The 19543-nt window shown below is 38.7% G+C and overlaps 1 protein-coding gene and 1 long non-coding RNA gene across 2 annotated transcripts; both read right to left on the bottom strand.

Moving 5' to 3' along the window:
* Positions 1–8131: 8131 nt before the first annotated feature.
* On the bottom strand, positions 8132–11739 carry LOC148780417 (uncharacterized). The gene is made up of 3 exons (XR_016041736.1): positions 11392–11739; positions 8733–8889; positions 8132–8606 (listed from the first exon to the last, which is right to left on the bottom strand). It is a non-coding gene; the product is annotated as an uncharacterized LOC148780417 (long non-coding RNA).
* A 5962-nt stretch (positions 11740–17701) lies between these two features.
* On the bottom strand, positions 17702–18807 carry EDL3 (EID1-like 3). Its single transcript, XM_006829082.4, has one exon. The coding sequence runs from the start codon at positions 18764–18766 to the stop codon at positions 17975–17977; it is 792 nt and encodes a 263-aa protein (XP_006829145.1). The 5' UTR covers positions 18767–18807; the 3' UTR covers positions 17702–17974.
* Positions 18808–19543: the final 736 nt, after the last annotated feature.

Genomic DNA, 19543 nt, shown 5'->3' with positions numbered 1-19543 from the left:
TATGGAGTTGCTATCTGATTACTTGGGACTTTCTCCTGAATAAAGTATGAATCTAAATGTAAACACTCCATTTTAAATCTGGTAAATTCTATGATTTTTAAACCTTTAGGACCACATTATCCTAGTATACCCAATTTAATTACCCCAAAACTACCCAAATCGTATGTCAATTTGAAGTAATCACAATAGCTTTCCAACGGTCTAAGAATCGCTTGAATCGGACCTATAGATAAAAAGATATAACAAATGACAATTTAGTCTTTGTGAGAACCAACTATCGAGCCCCTGGCCGGGCTGTAACCGGCCCGAAAGGTCCAAAAGGGGCTGCTGACACAGTCAACACATATGATGATGCAATAAACGTGTTTTTTTATTAGATAAGGCTAAAACATTAAGATAAATCAAAAAATTCTAAAAATACTCCAAACAATTTAGAAAAAATCACCAATTAAATCTTATAAATACCCTCTCTCCCTAATCCAAAAGAAGAAAAAAAAAAAAGAGACCAAAAAAACCTTAGAAATTCTCGAAATTAAAAAATTACTCAAAAATACTAAAAATAAGAAAAACCTTTAGAAAATTCCTAAAAATTTAGGTAAAATCCCCAAAAATCCAAAAGAATTAAAGAAAATATTAGAATTCATATTCAACCTCTAGAGATAACAAAACCCTTCCTCCAAACCCCGAGAAAGACCGACAGCTTTAAAAAAAGCTCATAATTCATATTCAACCTCTGGAGATTACAAAACCCTTAGAAAACTAAAGAAATTCTCCACCAAATCCTGAGAAAGACCGACAGTTCAATTTGAGCTTTTCTGTTTTACTTTATTTTAATTTATTTCATCATAAATATTTTTATTTCCTACTTCTTCCAAGTTTAAAGTAGTCTTATTTCATCAAGATTAACAAGATGAAAATATATAAAAAAAAAAACAAAAAAAATGATTTGGGCGACATGGCTCTACAAGGGCGACACGACCTGTGTCGCCCAACTGCAAGTGTCCCAAAAAATTTCTGGGACCCCACATGACCATTCCAGGGACTTTTGGCACCCTGTTGACCAGTTTTTTACCTAAAAAAAAATTTTTAAAATATAAAAAAATATTTATCTTCACATAGATTTGTTCTGTTTCTGCCATTTTGATTTTATTTTAGTTTTTTAATTTTGACTGCAATCATATTTTCTTTGCTTTCACCATGTTTAGTTTAACTGTGTTTCATCAAAATTAAAAAGATAAATAAATAAAAATAATACATTAGTGTTTCTTACCCCTCCAAACCTAGACCCACTCTTGGTTCGAGTCAAGACTCGTGCACCATCTAGTCTAGATCTTAGTCTAGGTTCTAGCATAGGTCTAAGCTTACGAGTTCCCTCTAGAGCTAAACTAGGCTTACCCTAGTTCAGGATCTTAACCAAAATCCATCGAGTCTAGTAAGTCTAGGTTCCAAACAAGTCTTAGCCTAGTTCTTAGCTAAGGTTTTTGCCCCTAGTGTCAGGTTAGGTTTGCCCTATGTCACCCAGCCAAAAGTAATCACCATGTCAGTCACTCAAGGCAACCATGATGACTGCTCTACGGCCGACTCTAAGCTTAACCTGCCCAAACCTAGAGACCAGTATGCTGCAATCCCTTGGAGTTATCGACAAACCTCAAGACAATCCATTATCCAACGCCCAAGTCTTCAATTAGAGGCAGAGTCCCAAGTATCCACTCCTAATCCTGAGATCTGTGTAGCTCGAAAAGCCGGCTCTGCCTGAAAAACCTTGAATAGTCAGGGAGTCCAACCAGGCGTTGTCCTACAGGGGATTTTAGGCAACTAAAGTAGAAGTCGAGTGAGGGAAGAAATTCATGCAACATCTAAAGCCAATTCTCGTAACTCGAACCAAGATAACTTTGAGGTTCAGTGACCAAGACTTCTTTCATAACGTAATGGGGAACTTACTACTACAAAGTCACGCCCTTCAGCCTCAAAAATGCAGGGGCAACTTATCAACGGGCAATGACTAGCGTCTTCCACGACTTAATGCACAAGACTATGTTGACGACATTCTGGTCAAGTCGAAGACCAGGCCTGATCATCTCACCAACTTGAGAACCATTTTCGAAAGACTCCAAAAACATCAACTCAAACTCAATCCGCAAAAATGTGCCTATGGGATTGAATCCAGTAAATTATTAGGCTTTATAGTAAGCTAAAGAGGCATTGAGGTGGACCCGTCCAAAATACGAGCCATCACTGAAATGCATGTTAGTGAGAGACAAGACCATGGGGGCAATGTTAGGACAATATGATGACTATGGAAATTAACAAACGATATACTACATCAGCAAGACTATGGTGGACACTGAGACAAGATACACGAATATGGAGAAGCATTGCTTGACGCTTGTGTGGGCCATGTAGAGGTTAAGACATTGTGTTTTATCTCATTCAGTCAAGCTCATCTCAAAAATAGACCCACTCAAGTACCTATTGGAGAGACCAATCCTGAATAGATGTTTGGCGAAGTGGAGAATGTTATGAACGAGTTTGAGATCGAATATGTATCAAATGACAAATCATTGCTGACCACTTAGATGAATACGCACTGCCAGATAACACTCCCATCAACACGGATCTCCCTTATGAGAACCACTTCATAATTGAGGAATAAATTTGGGAGCTATACTTCGATGGTGCAAGGAATGAATACGGGTCAGGTATAGGAGTCATATTATGCTCACCCAAGAAGATTTTAATGTCAACAGCCATCAGATTGAATTTTCAATGTACCAATAATGTTGTTGAATACGAAGCCTTGATAGCCGGGCTCGAGAATGCCATGGGAATGAAAATCCAACAAATACGAGTGATTGGTGACTCCTTACTCATCATAAACCAAGTTCAAGGGATTTGGAAGGTGAAAGAAGAAAAGCTCAAGCCCTATCAAGAAAAGGTGGAAAGGATGATCCCATATTTCAATAAAATCACCTTTCAGCATGTAACTAAGGAAAATAATCGGTTCACCGATGCCCTTGGGACCCTTGCTTCAATTGTTGATATTCCTCTAGAAATCACCACGTTATCATTCTATATTATGAACAAACATGATCCTTCTCCACCAAAGATCGAAGAAGAAATAGAACAAGAAAATGAGAATAATGGGAAAGTGTCTCTCGTGGCTTCAAATGCGCTAGTTAAGACAAAACCATGGTTTCACGATGTTATGTCCTTACTGAAAGATAAATTATACTTTAAAGGAGCCACCAAAAAGGATAAAGAAGCCCTTCGAAGGTTTTCTATGGGATTCTTAGTAAGAGGTGATCTCCTATTCAAAAATTCCTATGATGGCATCATTCTACGGTGTCTTGATCAACCGAAAATCAACCAAAGTAATGATAGAGTTACACAATGAAGGAGGTCATTCTGGCGCAACAGCCTTAGCTCAGAAAATCAGGTGCCAAGCCTATTATTGGACCACCATGGCTAAAGATTGTTGGAAGTTCGTAAAGAGGTGTCTCAAATGTCAGCTTTATGGAGACCTCATCCATGCACCGTCCGTGCCACTCAACTCAACACCGCTTGTATGGCCTTTTGCCATGTGGGGCCTTGATATCATCGGAATGATCTCACCTAAAGCCTCAAATGGCCATCATTTTATATGAACGACTAAATAGTACTTTACCAAATGGGTAGAAGCCGCATCATTTGTCAAAATTGAGGGACAACAGGTAAAAAAAAAAAAAAAAAATATTCTCCAAGAAGGAGCTTCTGATTCAAAAACACTCGAGTACAAACAAATACTTGAAAGTTCCAACAATACGGCATAAGCAGACCCTAAGGACGAAGACTCCTCCTAAACCCTATAGGTTCCCAACATAACCAACTTAGAAAGATGTGGGAGCATGATATGAATGGAAAACCGAAGTGACTTCAACGAATCCTGAAAGAACATCGGGACCTCTCTAAGACGGAAGCTCGGCAAGAATTCATAAAACTCTTCATGGACCCGTGAAACACAAGATGAAGTTCCAAAGGTAAAAAGACAACTTCGAGACTTTTGAGTTCTCACAATCCCACAAGATAATCCTTTCATCACCTTTGGGTAAAATATAATAAAGAAAATGACCACCAAAGGAGCCACAAGTGGCCAAACTATAAGGCCTGTCCCTTTTAAAAACGCTTTTTCAATCTGATTGTTAAAACCCTCTATGTCTCAAACCCTTTTAGAAATGACTTCCTCCATCACTATAAGAGGTTAAACTGTTAGTCGATCTGGCCTCGTTCTCGAAGCCAACTTCCTACGCCTGTTATGAAGGTCTGAAGCTAGCCAGGCACTCCATTATTGTATGAATATAACTACCAACTACCACATATCAGAGATGGGTGAACCTCGCCAATGACAATATTGGCTAGTCTGGGAACGTTTTTCTCTCGACTTGATCCTCTGAGGTGAAATGAGGCAAGCTCATCCCCGTGTGTGCATATGATGTCCCAAAGTCCACTTCAAAAAACGTCAAACTCGTGCGACGTAAAGAGCCGAGACAGGATAAACGTCAAACTCGTGCAACGTAAAAGAGCTGAGACAGAATAAACGTAAAACTCGTGCAACATTAAAGAGCCAAGACAGGTAAAAGAGCCGAGACAGGATAAGCATCAAACTCGTGCAACGTTAAAGAGCCATGACAAAAAAAAAATGTCAAACTCGTGCGACGTTAAAGAGTCGAGACAGGAAAAATGTCAAACTTGTGGGATGTTAAAGAGCTGAGATAGGAAAAACATCAAACTCGTGCGACGTTAAAGAGCCAAGATAGGAAATACGTCAAATTCGTGTAACGTAAAAGAGCCGAGGCAGATATCGTCTACCCCCGTATGATGTGAAAGGTCGGGTGTATTCAGGGTACAACCACTCTGTTTAATGGAAAGACATCAAACTCGTGCGATGTAAAAAAATCGAGACAGGTACCGTCTATTCCCGTATGACATAAAAGGTCGGGTGTATTCAAGATACCACCCTGTTTCAATGGAAAAACATCAAATTCGTGTAACGTAAAAGAGCCAAGGCAGGTACCGTCTATCGTCGTATGACGTGAAAGGTCAGGTGTATCCAGGGCACAACCACCTTGTTCGATGGAAAAACATCAAACTCATGCGGCGTAAAAGAGCCGAGGCAGATACCGTCTATCCTCGTATGACGTGAAAGGTCGAGTGTATCCAGGACACAACTACCCTATCCGATGAAAAAACATCAAACTCGTGCAACGTAAAAGAGCCGAGGTAGGTACCATCTAGCCCCATATGATGCAAAAGGTTAGGTGTATTCAGGGCACAACCGCCTTGTTCGATGGATTACGTCTATCCTCGTATTAACGTAAAAGGGTCGGGTGTATGGTCCATCACTGCATGGCATTAAACTGCTTAGAGGGCTCTATGGTTGTAGCAGTTAAAACTGCTAACCAACCTTGTTTTTCGAAATATCTTTCTCTTTTCAAAATTTTCACTATGTCTTGTGTTTTCCAAAAACTTTAATTTCTTTATTAAAATCGTAACATGTCCTTGCTCCGGGTTCTATTTCAAATCTTCCCCTACTTTAAAAAAAAAGTCTTAAAAAAACGAAGGAGCTTGGACACCCATATATGTTGATTACCGCGTTGCCGCGTTGCTGCTTCGTCTCTCACTTCAGATAAGTCTCTTCTTATATAAAGCCTTTTCTTATAAACAGCTTTAGGAAACCCTAAGGAGATAAAAAAAAATGCCAGGGTTAAAAAATCAAACTACAAAAATCCCTGAAGTTAAGTGGCGTGGCTAGAAAATCCAATTCGATTTTCAAGCTTGTGTAACTCACCAACATCTCATGCCGAAAACCCTAGGAGGAAAAATTCCCTAGGTGGGTGAGCTCAGTGAGCGCAATGACTTGAAGGAGTTAGTATTCCCCCTGACCACGTGACCTCAAGAAGAAATTTAAAATGTCTGTTTTTTCTTTGACGTTCACCTGCCTCTCGAATGACAGGGAACGCCAAAGTGTCTACTTCTTTGCCACTCACTTATCCCTTGAAGGACAGGGAGTGCCAAAGAGGGACAATTGTAGACACCACATTTTAAATCTGGCAAATTCTATGGTTTTCTAAACCCTTAGGACCACATTATCCTAGTACACCCAATTTAATTACCCCAAAACTACCCAAATCCTATCCCAATTTGAAGTAGAGCTCAATAGTTTTCTAACAGTCCAAGAATCGCGGGAATCGAACTTACTGATAAAAAGATATAACAAATGACAATTTAATCCCTTTGAGACCCAACTGTCGAACCGCAGGCGGGGCTGTAACAGGCCTGACAGGCCCAGACGCAGGCTGATGATGCAATCAACACATCTAATGATGCAGTAAACGTGTTTTCTTTAATTATATAAGGCTAAAACTTCAAGATAAATCCAAAACAATTCAAAAAAATTTCAAAAAATTTAAGAAAATCACCAATTAAATATTATAAATAACCCCTCTCCCTAACCTAAAAGGAGAGAATAAAAGAGACCAAGAAAACCTTAGAAATTTTTGAAATTAGGAAAATTACCAAAAAATACCAAAAATAGGAAAAACCCTTATAAAAATCCTAAAAATTTAGGAAAAATCCCAAAAAATTAGAGAAAATATTAGAATTCATATTCAACCTCTGGAGATCAGAAAACCCTTAGAAAACTAAGGAAATTCTCCTTCAAATCTTAAGAAAGATCGACATCTTTAGAAAAATCTCTAGATTAAAAACCCTAGAGAAGATAAAAACCCTAGCCTCCTGAAGTCCTAACCCCCAAGACTGAGAAAACCTAGACCTAAGGCACAAAAACCCTAGATCAAAACTAGAATTAGGGCACAACAACCTTATATCTAACCCTTTACACCAAATATCTGCTGGTCAACATTCGAATCAAAGAGGCAAAGAGGATTGATTCTTATACAGGCAAGCCCTCGAAGGCTTGGGAATCTCGGACCATCCGACTCAGTTTGGTATTATTTTTTCATCTTTCTTTCTTTTTCTTTTTACTGTTTTTCTTCTTTTATTTATTTTTTATCTACTAACTTGTTCTAAAAATTATATTTTAATGTTCTGGATCATGCTGGCTCTGCCACAGATCTGAGAGTAGATCTGCTCGTTTTTCGGGCAAATCTGGCCTCAGATCTGAATTCGATCTGTCACACTTGCTCTACCACTTTATTTACATCTTTTTAATTAGTTTAAGGTGTTACAATTCGAGGGATCTTCATCGGAAGATCTGTCATATTTTCATCATAAACACTACCACAATACATTATTTTCTCTCATGAAAAATTGGATTGCTAGTGATATGTGTATGGCTACCTAATTGTCACATAATATCTGTATCAGCTCAACAAATGAGAATCTCATTTCCTGCATCAAGGTGTTTTAACCACATTAGTTCACATGCAGTGCGAGCCATTGATCTATACTCATCCTTTGCACTAAACCTTGTTTCCACAACCCCTTCTTGTTTTTTCATGTCATCAAATTTCCTTCAACAAATGTTCAATGGCCGGTATTAGATCTTTTATCTTATTGAGACCCTGCCCAGTCAACATCAGAATAGATGTCGATGCTAAAATGGTCATTCCTCCTATAGATGAGTCCTCGACTTGGAGCCCCTTTCAGATATCTCAAAATCCTCCTCACTGCTTCTCAATGTGGTGTATTGGGAGAATGCATAAATTTACTCACCAAACTCATAGCAAAAGCTATATCTGGCTGAGTGATTGTCAAGTTGATAAGTCTACTTACAAGCCTTTTGTATTTACCAGGGTCTCCCAATAAATCTCCATGATCCTTTCATAGTTTAGTACTTGGATCTATAGGTTTATTAACTTGGCTTAGCACCAAACATCCCAATTTCTATCAAAAAACTTGTTTCATATTTCCTTTGAAATTGACAAATACCAAATTGGGACTGAGCTACCTCAATTCTAAGAAATACCTCAGTTGTACCAAATATCTTATCTAAACATACTGTTATAGATAACCCTCCAACTTATTAATTCTTTCTTGATCACTCCCTGTACTGATGATATCATCAACATAAACCACTAACACAATAATTCCAATGTATAGTATCTGGATAAAAGCTAAATGCTCCACATGGCTCTGTTGAAATGCCTATGCTATAACAATTTCACTGTACTTCTTAAACCATACGTGTGGGGACTACTTCAGTCCATAAATTGCTTTCTTCAACTTACATACTTTTTCTAACTCCCTTTGAGCCACAAACCTTGGTGGTTGCTCCATATACATCTCTTCTTGTAAATCACCATGAAGGAAGGCATTCTTAACATCAAGTTACTACAATAGCCACTCTCTTTTTTTTTGGAGAGATATGATCACTTGAACATAGTTAAGCTCATAACTGGAGCAAATGTCTCAAAATAATCAATAAGAAAGGTTTTTGTATATTCCTTTGCCACTAGCCTGGCGTTTAACCTCTCTATAAATCCATATGGCTGATATTTAATTGTACACACCGAACAACATCCAACCAATCTCTTTCTTGCTGGTAGAACATTAAGCTCCCACATGCCATTTGAATGAAGTGCAGCCATTTCCTTATCCATTGCTCTTTCCTGTTTGGTATGTGGAAGAACATTTGAATAGGAGTTAGGTTCAGAAGGCAAAATTCCTATAGGGAGAAGACAAATTCTCAAATGTAACAAAATGAGCAATTGGATATTTAGTACAAGATTGCTAACCTTTACGAAGTGCCATCAAAAGATCAACATTGTCACGCCCATGAGTGGGCTCTAGAACAAGGAGTGGATCAGTAGACAAAGATGAAGATTGATCGGTTGATTAAGCTAGTGGTGACGACACTTCCTTCACTTTCTTTCGCGTATATGTTTTGAGGCGCTGCACCTGTGAAGCATTAATAATAGCATACTTTGGAGGAATAGACACTTAAGATGATGACAAAGAGTTATCTATAAGAATGCCAATAGTAATAGGAATAGGAAAGGAAGAGGAAGAAGAAATGGGCTTTCCATCATTCAAATTCTCTCTTTGAGTGGGATCTTATACCTCATCAGAAAAATATGGGGTATTTTCATAGAAGGTAATGTCAATACAAAAAGGTTTTTCCTCAAACCAGGATGATGGCATCGATAACCTTTTTATGTATGAGAATATCACAAAAGCACACACTTAACAGATCAAGGGTCTAATTTGTCCATACTAGGCCCAGAATATGAACAAAACAAACGCACCCAAACATTCGATGAGGAATTGGTCTATCAAGAAAGAGTAGAGAGTGTGATGATTTTCCATCTAAAACAGATGAAGGCAAGTGATTTATCAAATAACAATCAATACAACATCCCCCTAATAAATTTTTAGCACATGCAATATTAACAATAAAGCATGAGTTATTTCTATTATATGACGAATTTTCCCCTCTGTCACCCCATCCTATTTAGGGTTGTGTGTAGACGATGCTTGATGCAAAATACCATGTGTGGTAGTGGTTTTCCATCTAAAACAGATGAAGGCATGTGATTTATCAAATAACTACCAATCAATACAACATCCCTTAGCACATGCAATATTAACAATAAAGCATGAGTTATTTCTATTATATGACGAATTTTCCTCTCTGTCACCCCATCCTAGTTGTGTGTACACGATGCTTGATGCAAAAGACCATGTGTGGCTGAATATTTTTGAAAAACTTGGGATAAATATTCTCTAGTATTATTTGAATGCAAATTCTTTCCAAATGAGTATGAATTCCTTTATGAAATAACTGAAACATAGTTACTTGAATATCACACCGAAGGTCACTAATCCGATTCGAAACCCTGATTCAGTGATTCTAACAAGGAATCCTCACAGAGATCTCGAATCCAACATTTATAGAATATCGTTTTCAAATATTTATTGATTTTCTATTCCACAATTAGTGAATCTCAATTCTACACTTGTTGAAATTGGTTTCCATATTTATTGAAATTCTACCACTTCCTTTTTCTTTTTACTTTTTCTGAGAGTGATGTTTAGAAGTTTTCAAGACATCAAACTACTAGCTTGCACCTGATCTCAAGTTACAAGGTGCATTAATCCTTTTTGTATAAAATGACCAATAGAAACCAAAGTAGTGACCAATGTTCTCTACTTAATTCTTTAAATTTGCAATGTATTGATCCAATGGAGAGATTGCGACTCCAAGATGTTAGAAATAATGTAATAAAAATAATGTAAATGTACGTGTATAGCATGTCGATCAATGAATGGCATTGAGACATGTATTGTTTCCCTCTTAGTTCCCTCTCGATTCCAAAGATGACATAATATCAATTCTATAAATGAAAGAATCTCAATTTCATATTGGTCGATTCCAACTTGGTTGGAAACTCCATTCCAAAGAATTAGGAATCTAGGTTCCATCTATGTAGGGTTTTATTCCATTTTGGTCAAATCTCGATTCTTAAAACTAGGAATCATGTCCCCAATGATTTCCCTTGTACAGATGTCGATTCCAAAGACATGAATCTTTCAGCTAGTGGTGATTCCTCGATTCCATTTCCTAAATCAATTTGGTTTCGGATTCGCTTCCGGTAAACTATGAGCTGAAAAATCAATGCCTCATATATGTTTTTAATTAAATATATCCACATCATCCGAGAGAAATCATCCACAAAAATTAGAATGTATCTGGACAGACTCTGAACTCTAAAAGGACCCTAAATATCTGAATGAACAATTGCCAAAAGAATACATCTTCATTTACCGACTCTTGGGAGTAAAGGAATCCTACGATGCCTGCCTAACTCACAAGCCTCACATTTTAGGGTGAATACTCACTCTAATGAAGGAACTAACAATTTCAAATTATTGGTTGATGAATTACCAAGCCTACAATGCCATTGAAGAGGAAAAACACTAGAATGAAGAGCAAAACTAACAAAACTATGACCGAGAGAGTAGTTCACCAGACTCACAACCATTACCAAGTCACTGAACACCGAGGGATCGGTTAGTTTACTGATTGACAACAAGCTAGAACAAGTGACAATGAAACTAGTAGGACAGACAATGCCTTTACAAGATGTCTAGACACTAGGTAAAGAATCATCAGCTAATGTAACAGAAGTAGTGGAATCTGATTGAATAAATAAACCCAGGGAGATGGCCTTTGAGACACAAGAAATGCAGAATTGCCTACATTTGCCAGAGTGGCAGTAGAAAAGGAGGCATTAGGAGGTTGTTGGTCACTATTCTTGATTAGCTTATTGTATTCTTCGAGAAAAATTGAGTCACTGGCAAAATTAAGAGCATGATTCATATCATTGGAGCCAATTGGATGCATTTCATCACTCTTAGAAACATACGCCGCTTGATTAGACTAAGTAGGCTTACCAAACTAATCTCAACATTTCTCAGCCATGTGATTGGTCCATCAACAATGGGTGTACTTCCTGGTGCCTTGGCCTCTAGCATGACATCCCCCTGAATCACGGCCACATCCTCTATTTCCAACAACATAGACTCTACCATCACCTTTGCCCATGGAGGAAGTCAAGGCATATCCATCACTAGTATTGGCAGCTGATGGAGGAGTAGATATAGTAACTTGTTGAAGACACGAGTACACGTTGTTGAGAGAAGGAAGTTCACTAATAGCTAAGATCTGCACACGAACAAAATGGTACTCAAAACTTAGACCGGACAAGAATTTTGCAACTCTAAATTCTTCTCTTTGCTTCTTTAGGAGCTCCATTTCATTTGATAGGGGTTAACACATGTTTAACTCTTCCGACATACTTTGAAGAAATCTAGAGTAATCACTAATACTCTTTTAACCTTGCTATTAAAAAAAAAGAAAAATGCTCTCATACAGTTGAGAAATTAGAGAAATATTTTTGTTGGAAGATCACATCTCATGAACAGCCTCCCACACTTCCTTGGTAGTATCCAATAACATAACATTAGCACTCTCATGATGTTCCATATTATTCCATAACAAGTTCATAGTTTGATAGTTTTCCTTGAACCTCTGGTCATACCCATTTCTGACTCTTTAGTCAAAAACTTCATTTTACCCCTTGCACCTAGAAGTATGTTTATAGACTCGGCCCATAAGACGTAATTAGGGCATTTAATTTTACAGCAGTTGCTAGAATTCCTATCATGTCTAGTTGTGGAAATTCTAGGCTTAATTTCTTCAGCCACATGGGCAAGAAAATCATAGGAAAAAAAGGTATGCAAGGATATATCAAGCCGAGAACTATTTAGAAGCCCTATAAAATTAAATTGAGTTGTATAAGATTCAATGAATCACCAAAAAAATGGCAGTTTGTAAGGGAAAGGAATGCACAAACAACAACTTTTCAATCACTTATGGAAAGAATACTTATCATTCAAGCATTGATGTTCAAAGATCTCTATGCTAAAACTCATGGATGAACCCCAACAAGCATTTTATTGCTTCAGCTACACACTTTGAGACATTTCAGCAACCATTCCTCCTTACTTTCCACATCCAAGAGAGGAAACTTCAGTAACACAAACATTTACAACACCTGCAGGGCACCATACTGGCCCTACATTCAGAAAAATGGACAACTCGGTACTACTTTTACAAGATCAGCACCAACGGGGTTAGGCTTCCTGTTTTTTCCCCTTCTTTCACCTCTTTTTTTTTTTTTAGAGGGTTCAAGGAAAGGGAATGATGAAAATATAAGATCTATTCTGATACCATGTTAGGAAACATCAAATAACACGATGAAGACAAGAGAAGAAAAAAGGAAGAAGTGAGACGAGGAGAAAGGAAGAGAGTGGTATGATAGAGAGAGAAAGAAATGGGAGGTGTGTGCTGTCGATCTAATTCCCCTTAGGTTAGATATTAACCACGTACCACTTAATCTCTTATTTATAATAGATGATGTGTGTAGACACCCCATTTTGAATTTAGCTACTTTTTTTATTTTTTTTATTTTAAAAAAAAATTTAATACCTAAAAATACCCAAGAAATGCCTAGTAGACCATCTTACCCAAATTCACCATAGTCTACTTTTTTTTCTGTGGTCCATTGTCCCTCAGACCATGGTCCCAACCTTCTAGAATATCTTAGAGAATCTCCAAGATAATCCTAAAACCCTAGGAAACCATCTTAAAATCTAGAAAGTTATCCTAAACACTAGAAAATAGGAAAACCAATGTAGATAGAAGTTTTTGGAATAAGTAAGAATCAAGAAAATACAAAATTTGGATAAAAAACAAGTAGATCAGCGAAATCTCGGGGCAACTTTATCTTAAAAGACCACATTTTGCGATGTTTAGGCCAAAAGTCTACAAACATCGTGTTTTGTGGCGTTTAGACCTCTTGACCCGATAAGCTCAAATTTTCTGTAAAAATCTATTGTGAATCATTCCCAGTCAACTTAGAATCGATTTTTGAAGCCTATATAATGGTTCTATTCGGGTCATTCAAGGGGAGAGCCATAACTTTAGATCTAGAGACCTGATTCCTAGAGAAAACCTAGAATTAAAAAGCCTAACCCTTGAGATACCAAAACCTTAGTTTTCTAAAACCAAACTCCAGAGAAAAATGCCCTAGCCTAGATCCTCTTAACTTAGTCTAGAGCTTTAATTTTCAAACCCTACATATTTCAAACCCTATATCCTAGAAGCCATGACCTTAGATCTAAGCCACGAAACCCTAGATTGAATTTTAACCTCTCTCAATCATCCATAGCCAATATTTCCAACAGATTTCAGAGTGAAAAGCCAACCAATTTCAAAGAGAAAAGTGAAGGCAAGAAAAGGATGCATAAATACCCTGCGATCCTGATACGGGCAGCACCACCAACTTCAAGCATCCCAGGCCACCTGGCCTGGCAAGTAAACTTTTATGTCCTTCTCTTCTTTAATTTTAGTTATTTTGATTCTTTTTAGGTAGATTTAATTTTGCAGTAGATTTTCTGTATTTTGGCGAAAATATCATACTGGCACTGCTAATGATTTGAAGAGAAATTGGCCTATTGATGTTAATTAGTCTTTAAATCATAATTCGACCATTCCCACTTCTCTATCAAAAATTTAATTAATTAGTTTTCATAGTGATAGATCAGGGGATCTCACATTTGAGATCTCGATTTCACGCTGTAAACAATGTGATACATCATCATCAGAGCATTTTCCTAACTATTTGGGATCGGCTAATAATAGATGATGGGATACATATTACAAAAATGCCCTTATAAGTAATTTTAATGAAACCTAAATTGCTAAAGTTTATAAAAAAGGTATAACTGGATCTTTAACAAGATAAACAGTAGAAGAGATTCAGAGGCATGTATTTGTGTGGTCATTTCTTTAATGAAACACTGCAGATTCAATATGGTTTGGTGAGTCGTGAATTCTGTTTTCGTGCTCCTACATGGTCATAAATCAATGAGCTGAGAAAAAGGGGCTTGACTTAGAATCTTAAACTCTCTTTGTGATGAATGGTGAGATATGAGAAACGGTTGTATAATTGTGACACCTCCTATATTTCCTCTACGAAGTTATGAATGGAAACGAGGGGTAAGAATTAATAATGGTAAATCATGAATCGGCTTTTTTATTGGTTACAAAGTCTTGGTTGTAGGTGACCTTTTCCATGGTGTTTGGTCTTTTGCAGATGCGATCAATGTAAGGATGGGGTATTTTGAGTCTTCTTTTATTCCCTTGCCTTTTTGCTTGATACATTTGGGACGATCTCTAGCGATGCTTTCAGGTTACTTTGGATATGCAATTAGATACTAATGTTTTGTTCAAGTTTGATTGATATCATATCGCCAGAGAGTATTATAGGTGCTTGATATGCCAACTGCGCTAGATGTTGGATTTGTTGATTTTAAGAGATTGGTTGAGCTTGACAAGGGATTCCCATCCCAAATTTTTACATGTTTAGGTTTGAATCCTAGGCTGGTGATCACCTTTTATTCTCGTTCGTTTTTCATAGAGAGCTTGAAATGGAACCCAATTGCTTCTTGTTTCTGGAGATTCCTTAAAAAATGGCAAGTGTTACATTTGGTTCCTTTATTATTTGTTTGCTGCTGATGTTCAATTCCTTTGTCTGTTGTTCATATTTATGTCAAGGTTGTTATGGAGAGTGATTCCCTGCAATCTTTTTGGCAGCTTAGAAAGGAAAGATCTATCCTCTACATGTGTTCAGTGGATGTTTTGCTTAGAAAGGAAACATCTCACTCTAGTAGGGGTGTTAATGTGTAGGGTTGGGTCCAGATTGACCCGGACCCTATTGGAGTTCGACGAGGACCCGTTCCAAATTCATGTGAGGTCCAAGCTATTGGACCCAGAACCAACTTGCCACGTTGGGTATTTGCATGGATAAAAGAAAAATGAATTTTATTACAAATATTTTGTGATGTGTACCAAAATATTATATATAAATATCAAACCGCATCGGTTTTGTTCGGATTGAAAGTTCTAGGAAGGATCCATACCTAGACTTGACCCACTGGATCCAAATATGACTTGACCCATTGGGTCCAAATATTTGTGTCCAAAACTAAACCAAGGACCGGTTGACCTATCAAGTCGACAAGTTGGCCCAGCCCAATCGCCACACCTATACTCCTGAATCTCACTCCAACGCTTTAGGATAGGGATCTTTAAGAGAGTGAGATATTCAAATTTTGGAATACTGTTACCTACTTTTAGGAATCTTGATCCCCATCTTAAAGACCAAGATAAAAACTCAAACAGATGATTCTTTATTTATAGGTGGCTAGCAATGCAATTATATTTTTAATATTGTTGAATTGCTAGCTGGTTATAAATAAAGAGATCCCTGCTTTAAAGATCCCCAAATAATTGGGCTGAATCACCGCCAAGTTTTTGTCAGGTTCATTTGTATGGAACATTCTAGCTTACCAAAAATTTTTGCCATAATGATCTCTCTCTCTGTCTCTCGTAGATAATTTCTCTCTTTAATTTATAGGTGTGTTTTGGCAAAATTGATTGTAGGGGAAAATCAGACTAGAAATCAATTTCTGAGAGTAAAAACATAGATTTCTTTATTTTTTTTAGCTTGAAATGAGAAAAATAATGTTTTTTTTTTACGGAAATACTTTTTTGTTCCAAAATTTCGGATATAAACGCGGATAATGTGCCATCTACGGCACAAAATATTACTGGAAATATAAGTTTCCTACCGTAAGGAGCAGATAATCCGAAAGATGGGAAGTAATCAGACACTTTGCTTCATCACTCTTTTGACTTCGAAGAAAGCAAGGAAATGAGGGCCGAGCTCTTTTGACCTCTGGTTTGAATTTTCTAGATTTCATCCTTTGGGTGAATGTTTTACCTCATTTTGAAAGATATATTTTAAGGCGCGTTCGATATTGGGGAAAGTTCTTGGAACCGAGGTCGACCCTCCAACAGTTGAAAAAAAAAATTGTCGGACTGATAGGGGAAGTTTTAGATGACTTAAAAATTTCAGCTATGAGGATGAATGCAAAAGATAAACAGAAATAAAATAATTTTCACTTTATGCAATTATTAGAAGCTACCGATAACAAATATAGGATCATTTAATTTTTGGTATAAAAAGATCAACAACCATCTGATGTGACGTCCAATAATTAAAAATATATCACAAAGTTTGAGAAATGTTATTTAGATTTCATGTTGAGTTAATGATATTACCACAGTCACTTATTTCACATCTTGCAGTCAATAACGATTTTGGCTCCATTTTTCTAAAATAAATAATCTTATTAAATGCATTTTTGGTTTTTTATTAATGTTGCAGTTTATTGTCAACATATAATGGAAATATTTCCGTGACCCCAAGAATTAGTATCATGGTCCTACTATTCCCTCTATGATTCAAAATTACTCGTGGTAACTCCTTCCTCCCCATATTTTTTAACTTTAATGGCTCATCTTTGCCCTCGACAAAACTCTGAATTCCACTTTATTTTTATTTTTTTTTAATAGTTCAAAAGGATTCAACTTGAAATATAGCATTGCGAACTACGCAAGCCTAAATTCAATTTGTCTGTTTTTCTTTTTATTCTCTCTCTGCCTCTCTGTGGCCCATCTCCCAAATTGGGCAATGTTCTTGCCAATTTGCATTTGTCTCTCACTTGCCCTATCTTCCCCTAAATTGGGTGCAATGTTTTCTCAATTTGCAGGACAATGAAAACAACACACAAAAAAGGGGAAAAGAAAAACAAAAATCATGAAAATTGTGAAGGGGTGAGAAAGAGAGAGGTTGAGGGAAGGTGGGGCTTAAGAGAGAGAGAGAGAATGCGTGTGTGTGAGGGAGGTTTAGAGAGTTGAAGGGTTGGTGGGAATAAAAAGGAATTTTGGAGGAGACTAAGACTAAGACTAAGACTCTGATTGGAGGTATTTTCTCAAAGTATAAAGCTTCACCTTGTGTCGCTCTTCCCTAGTACGGTAATTATTTGAGGACGGATCACTGGGTCTCTATGAACAAAAAAATCTATGGTCAACGAGTGTCATCACCGTCCAGAGGCAGTAACGGAGAGAGATGGCACGCACCACTTGCTAAGATGGGTGGTGACTGTGACACTTTCGTCTCTAGATTTTGCGTAGCCCCGAAACTGAAAACGGTACGTAGCGGGAAAAGGAGCATTGAATTCTGTAATAAATCAGGAAGTCACCAAAAAAAACATAATAATAACTCAGAAAACAGAGGAAGAAACCATGTAGCAATAATTTTAAAAAAAAGTGCGGTATACAGACCCCACCGGGGCTATGTGATATCTACTCGGACATACCCGACCCCTAATGCCAACAAAAACAGTAGATTCCGACCCACCGAGGAGGAAAAAGTAGAGGGAAGGAGTTTTTATTTGAATAAATGTTCACACACCAATCTTACAGTGCACAAATAGCAGGGAAAAGGAGGGGAGCTTCAAAAAATAGTGTCCTCTCGTGTACTTCCCGGCCCCAAAATCAAACCTCTCAATTGCAAAAGCCCGAGATTTTGTTAGGCTTCTCATCACCGATATCTTCGGCGTCATCATCATCACCTTCGTCGGCGGACAAGGGCACCAGCCAGCAGCTGCCATGCAAGTGGCCGTTGACGCACACAAAGTACTCCAGGCAACCATCGCATGCCCCCAGCCTCCGCGCCGCACTCCTCGGCACCATCCCTGCCGCTGTCATGCTCCACACCCCGGCCCGGCAGTAGGGGCACACAGTCCCAGCCTCCAGCCTCACTCTCCGCCTTATCAAGCATGCCAAAGTCCTCGACTTCCCGAACCTCCTGAACACTCCTCTATACACCCCAATCTCATCTTCACAGTGCCCAATGCTATGCTCGCAGGGGTCGCTCACATACAACAGATCCCCCCTGCATTGCCTCAACAGGAAGCTCTTTCCCGACGTCTTCGAGAACCGGGACTGGTGCACAGAGTGGCCCGGGAGGCAAGCCTCAGTTTTAAAGTGACGTGAGGGCCGGAACCCACAGCAGAAGAGGAACAATTTCGCGAGGGCCGGCCACCCGCCATCAATGCGCCCAGACGGTGCCTCCGCAGTGAGGGCCGCCACAATGCGAGGAGCCCGCGCGACGCACAACTCGCGCCACAGCAGCCGCTTCGCAACAGCCTCGAGCTTCTTCGACACACAGGCGGCGTGGCTGAGGGCGTGGGGCTCCCAATTCATCCGCCTGAACACCAGCATTAGCACCCGCTCGTTTAGAAACCCGCGCTCTTCCTCATCCCTCCTCCACCTTTTCTGCTTTTTTAAATCCATTCGATTCCCCTCTCTCTCTCTCTCTTTTTGTTCTTTTTCCTGCTGCTTCACTCGCGACTCCGCTATATAAAACCCTAAACCCTAAACAGGGGAATACACGTGTCGGTTGGAACATTACAGATATATGCTTTAACTGTACCTATGATGGACCGACACGTGGGCACTAGCGTATGACATTTGCGCATGTGTCGGTTAGTGAATCTGGGAGTCGGCGATGCAGACGCGGACACGATTGTCGGATTCGAGTTTGGGTCGATGGTGGTGTGACACGTGGCGGTTCTAGGACATCGGAATCCATCCAGAAAATATCTGCGGGATGACGATGAAACGTGTCGGAAGGACGTTATTTCCGCGTGCCACGTAATCGGTCAATTGATCGATCTGCGACTTAATCCCTTCTATGTTGTTTTGTCTTTGGAGGATGACGGACGGCTGGGATCGTACGGATTTTGTGGTGTTTTGTGTAGTGCGGGACGACATGGTTCGCGTCAGATGGAAATAACAAAGGCGTACGGCCACAACGACGGAGACAGGTGGCAGTGCGTGCATGGAGATTTGGTTTGGGACCACGCCTTACCCACGACGAGGGTCATTGTACTGGCCATGGGTCAAGAGGCAGGGGCGAGCCCGATCCTGTTACCCCGGCCCAAAGAAAGTAGGGCCTAGACTACAAAATTGGGGCGTGAGAACCGAGATACGGCCAGTGTCGGCCAGCTTTGGTCCAGCTGACCCTTTTTTTCTCTTAATTTTTTTTTTTTTTTTTTCTTTATTTGTTTT

This window comes from Amborella trichopoda, chromosome 9, assembly GCF_054954075.1.
Source record: "Amborella trichopoda isolate Santa Cruz 75 chromosome 9, AtrichopodaSantaCruz75HAP2 v2.0, whole genome shotgun sequence".
Taxonomy (NCBI): domain Eukaryota; kingdom Viridiplantae; phylum Streptophyta; class Magnoliopsida; order Amborellales; family Amborellaceae; genus Amborella; species Amborella trichopoda.
Note: the sequence above shows the minus strand (reverse complement) of the source record. Positions and strands in the feature narration are given on the sequence as shown.

Bases quoted from the DNA above. Each gene is read 5' to 3' on its own strand.
- EDL3 (XM_006829082.4), bottom strand. From the start codon at position 18,766: ATGGATTTAAAAAAGCAGAAAAGGTGGAGGAGGGATGAGGAAGAGCGC.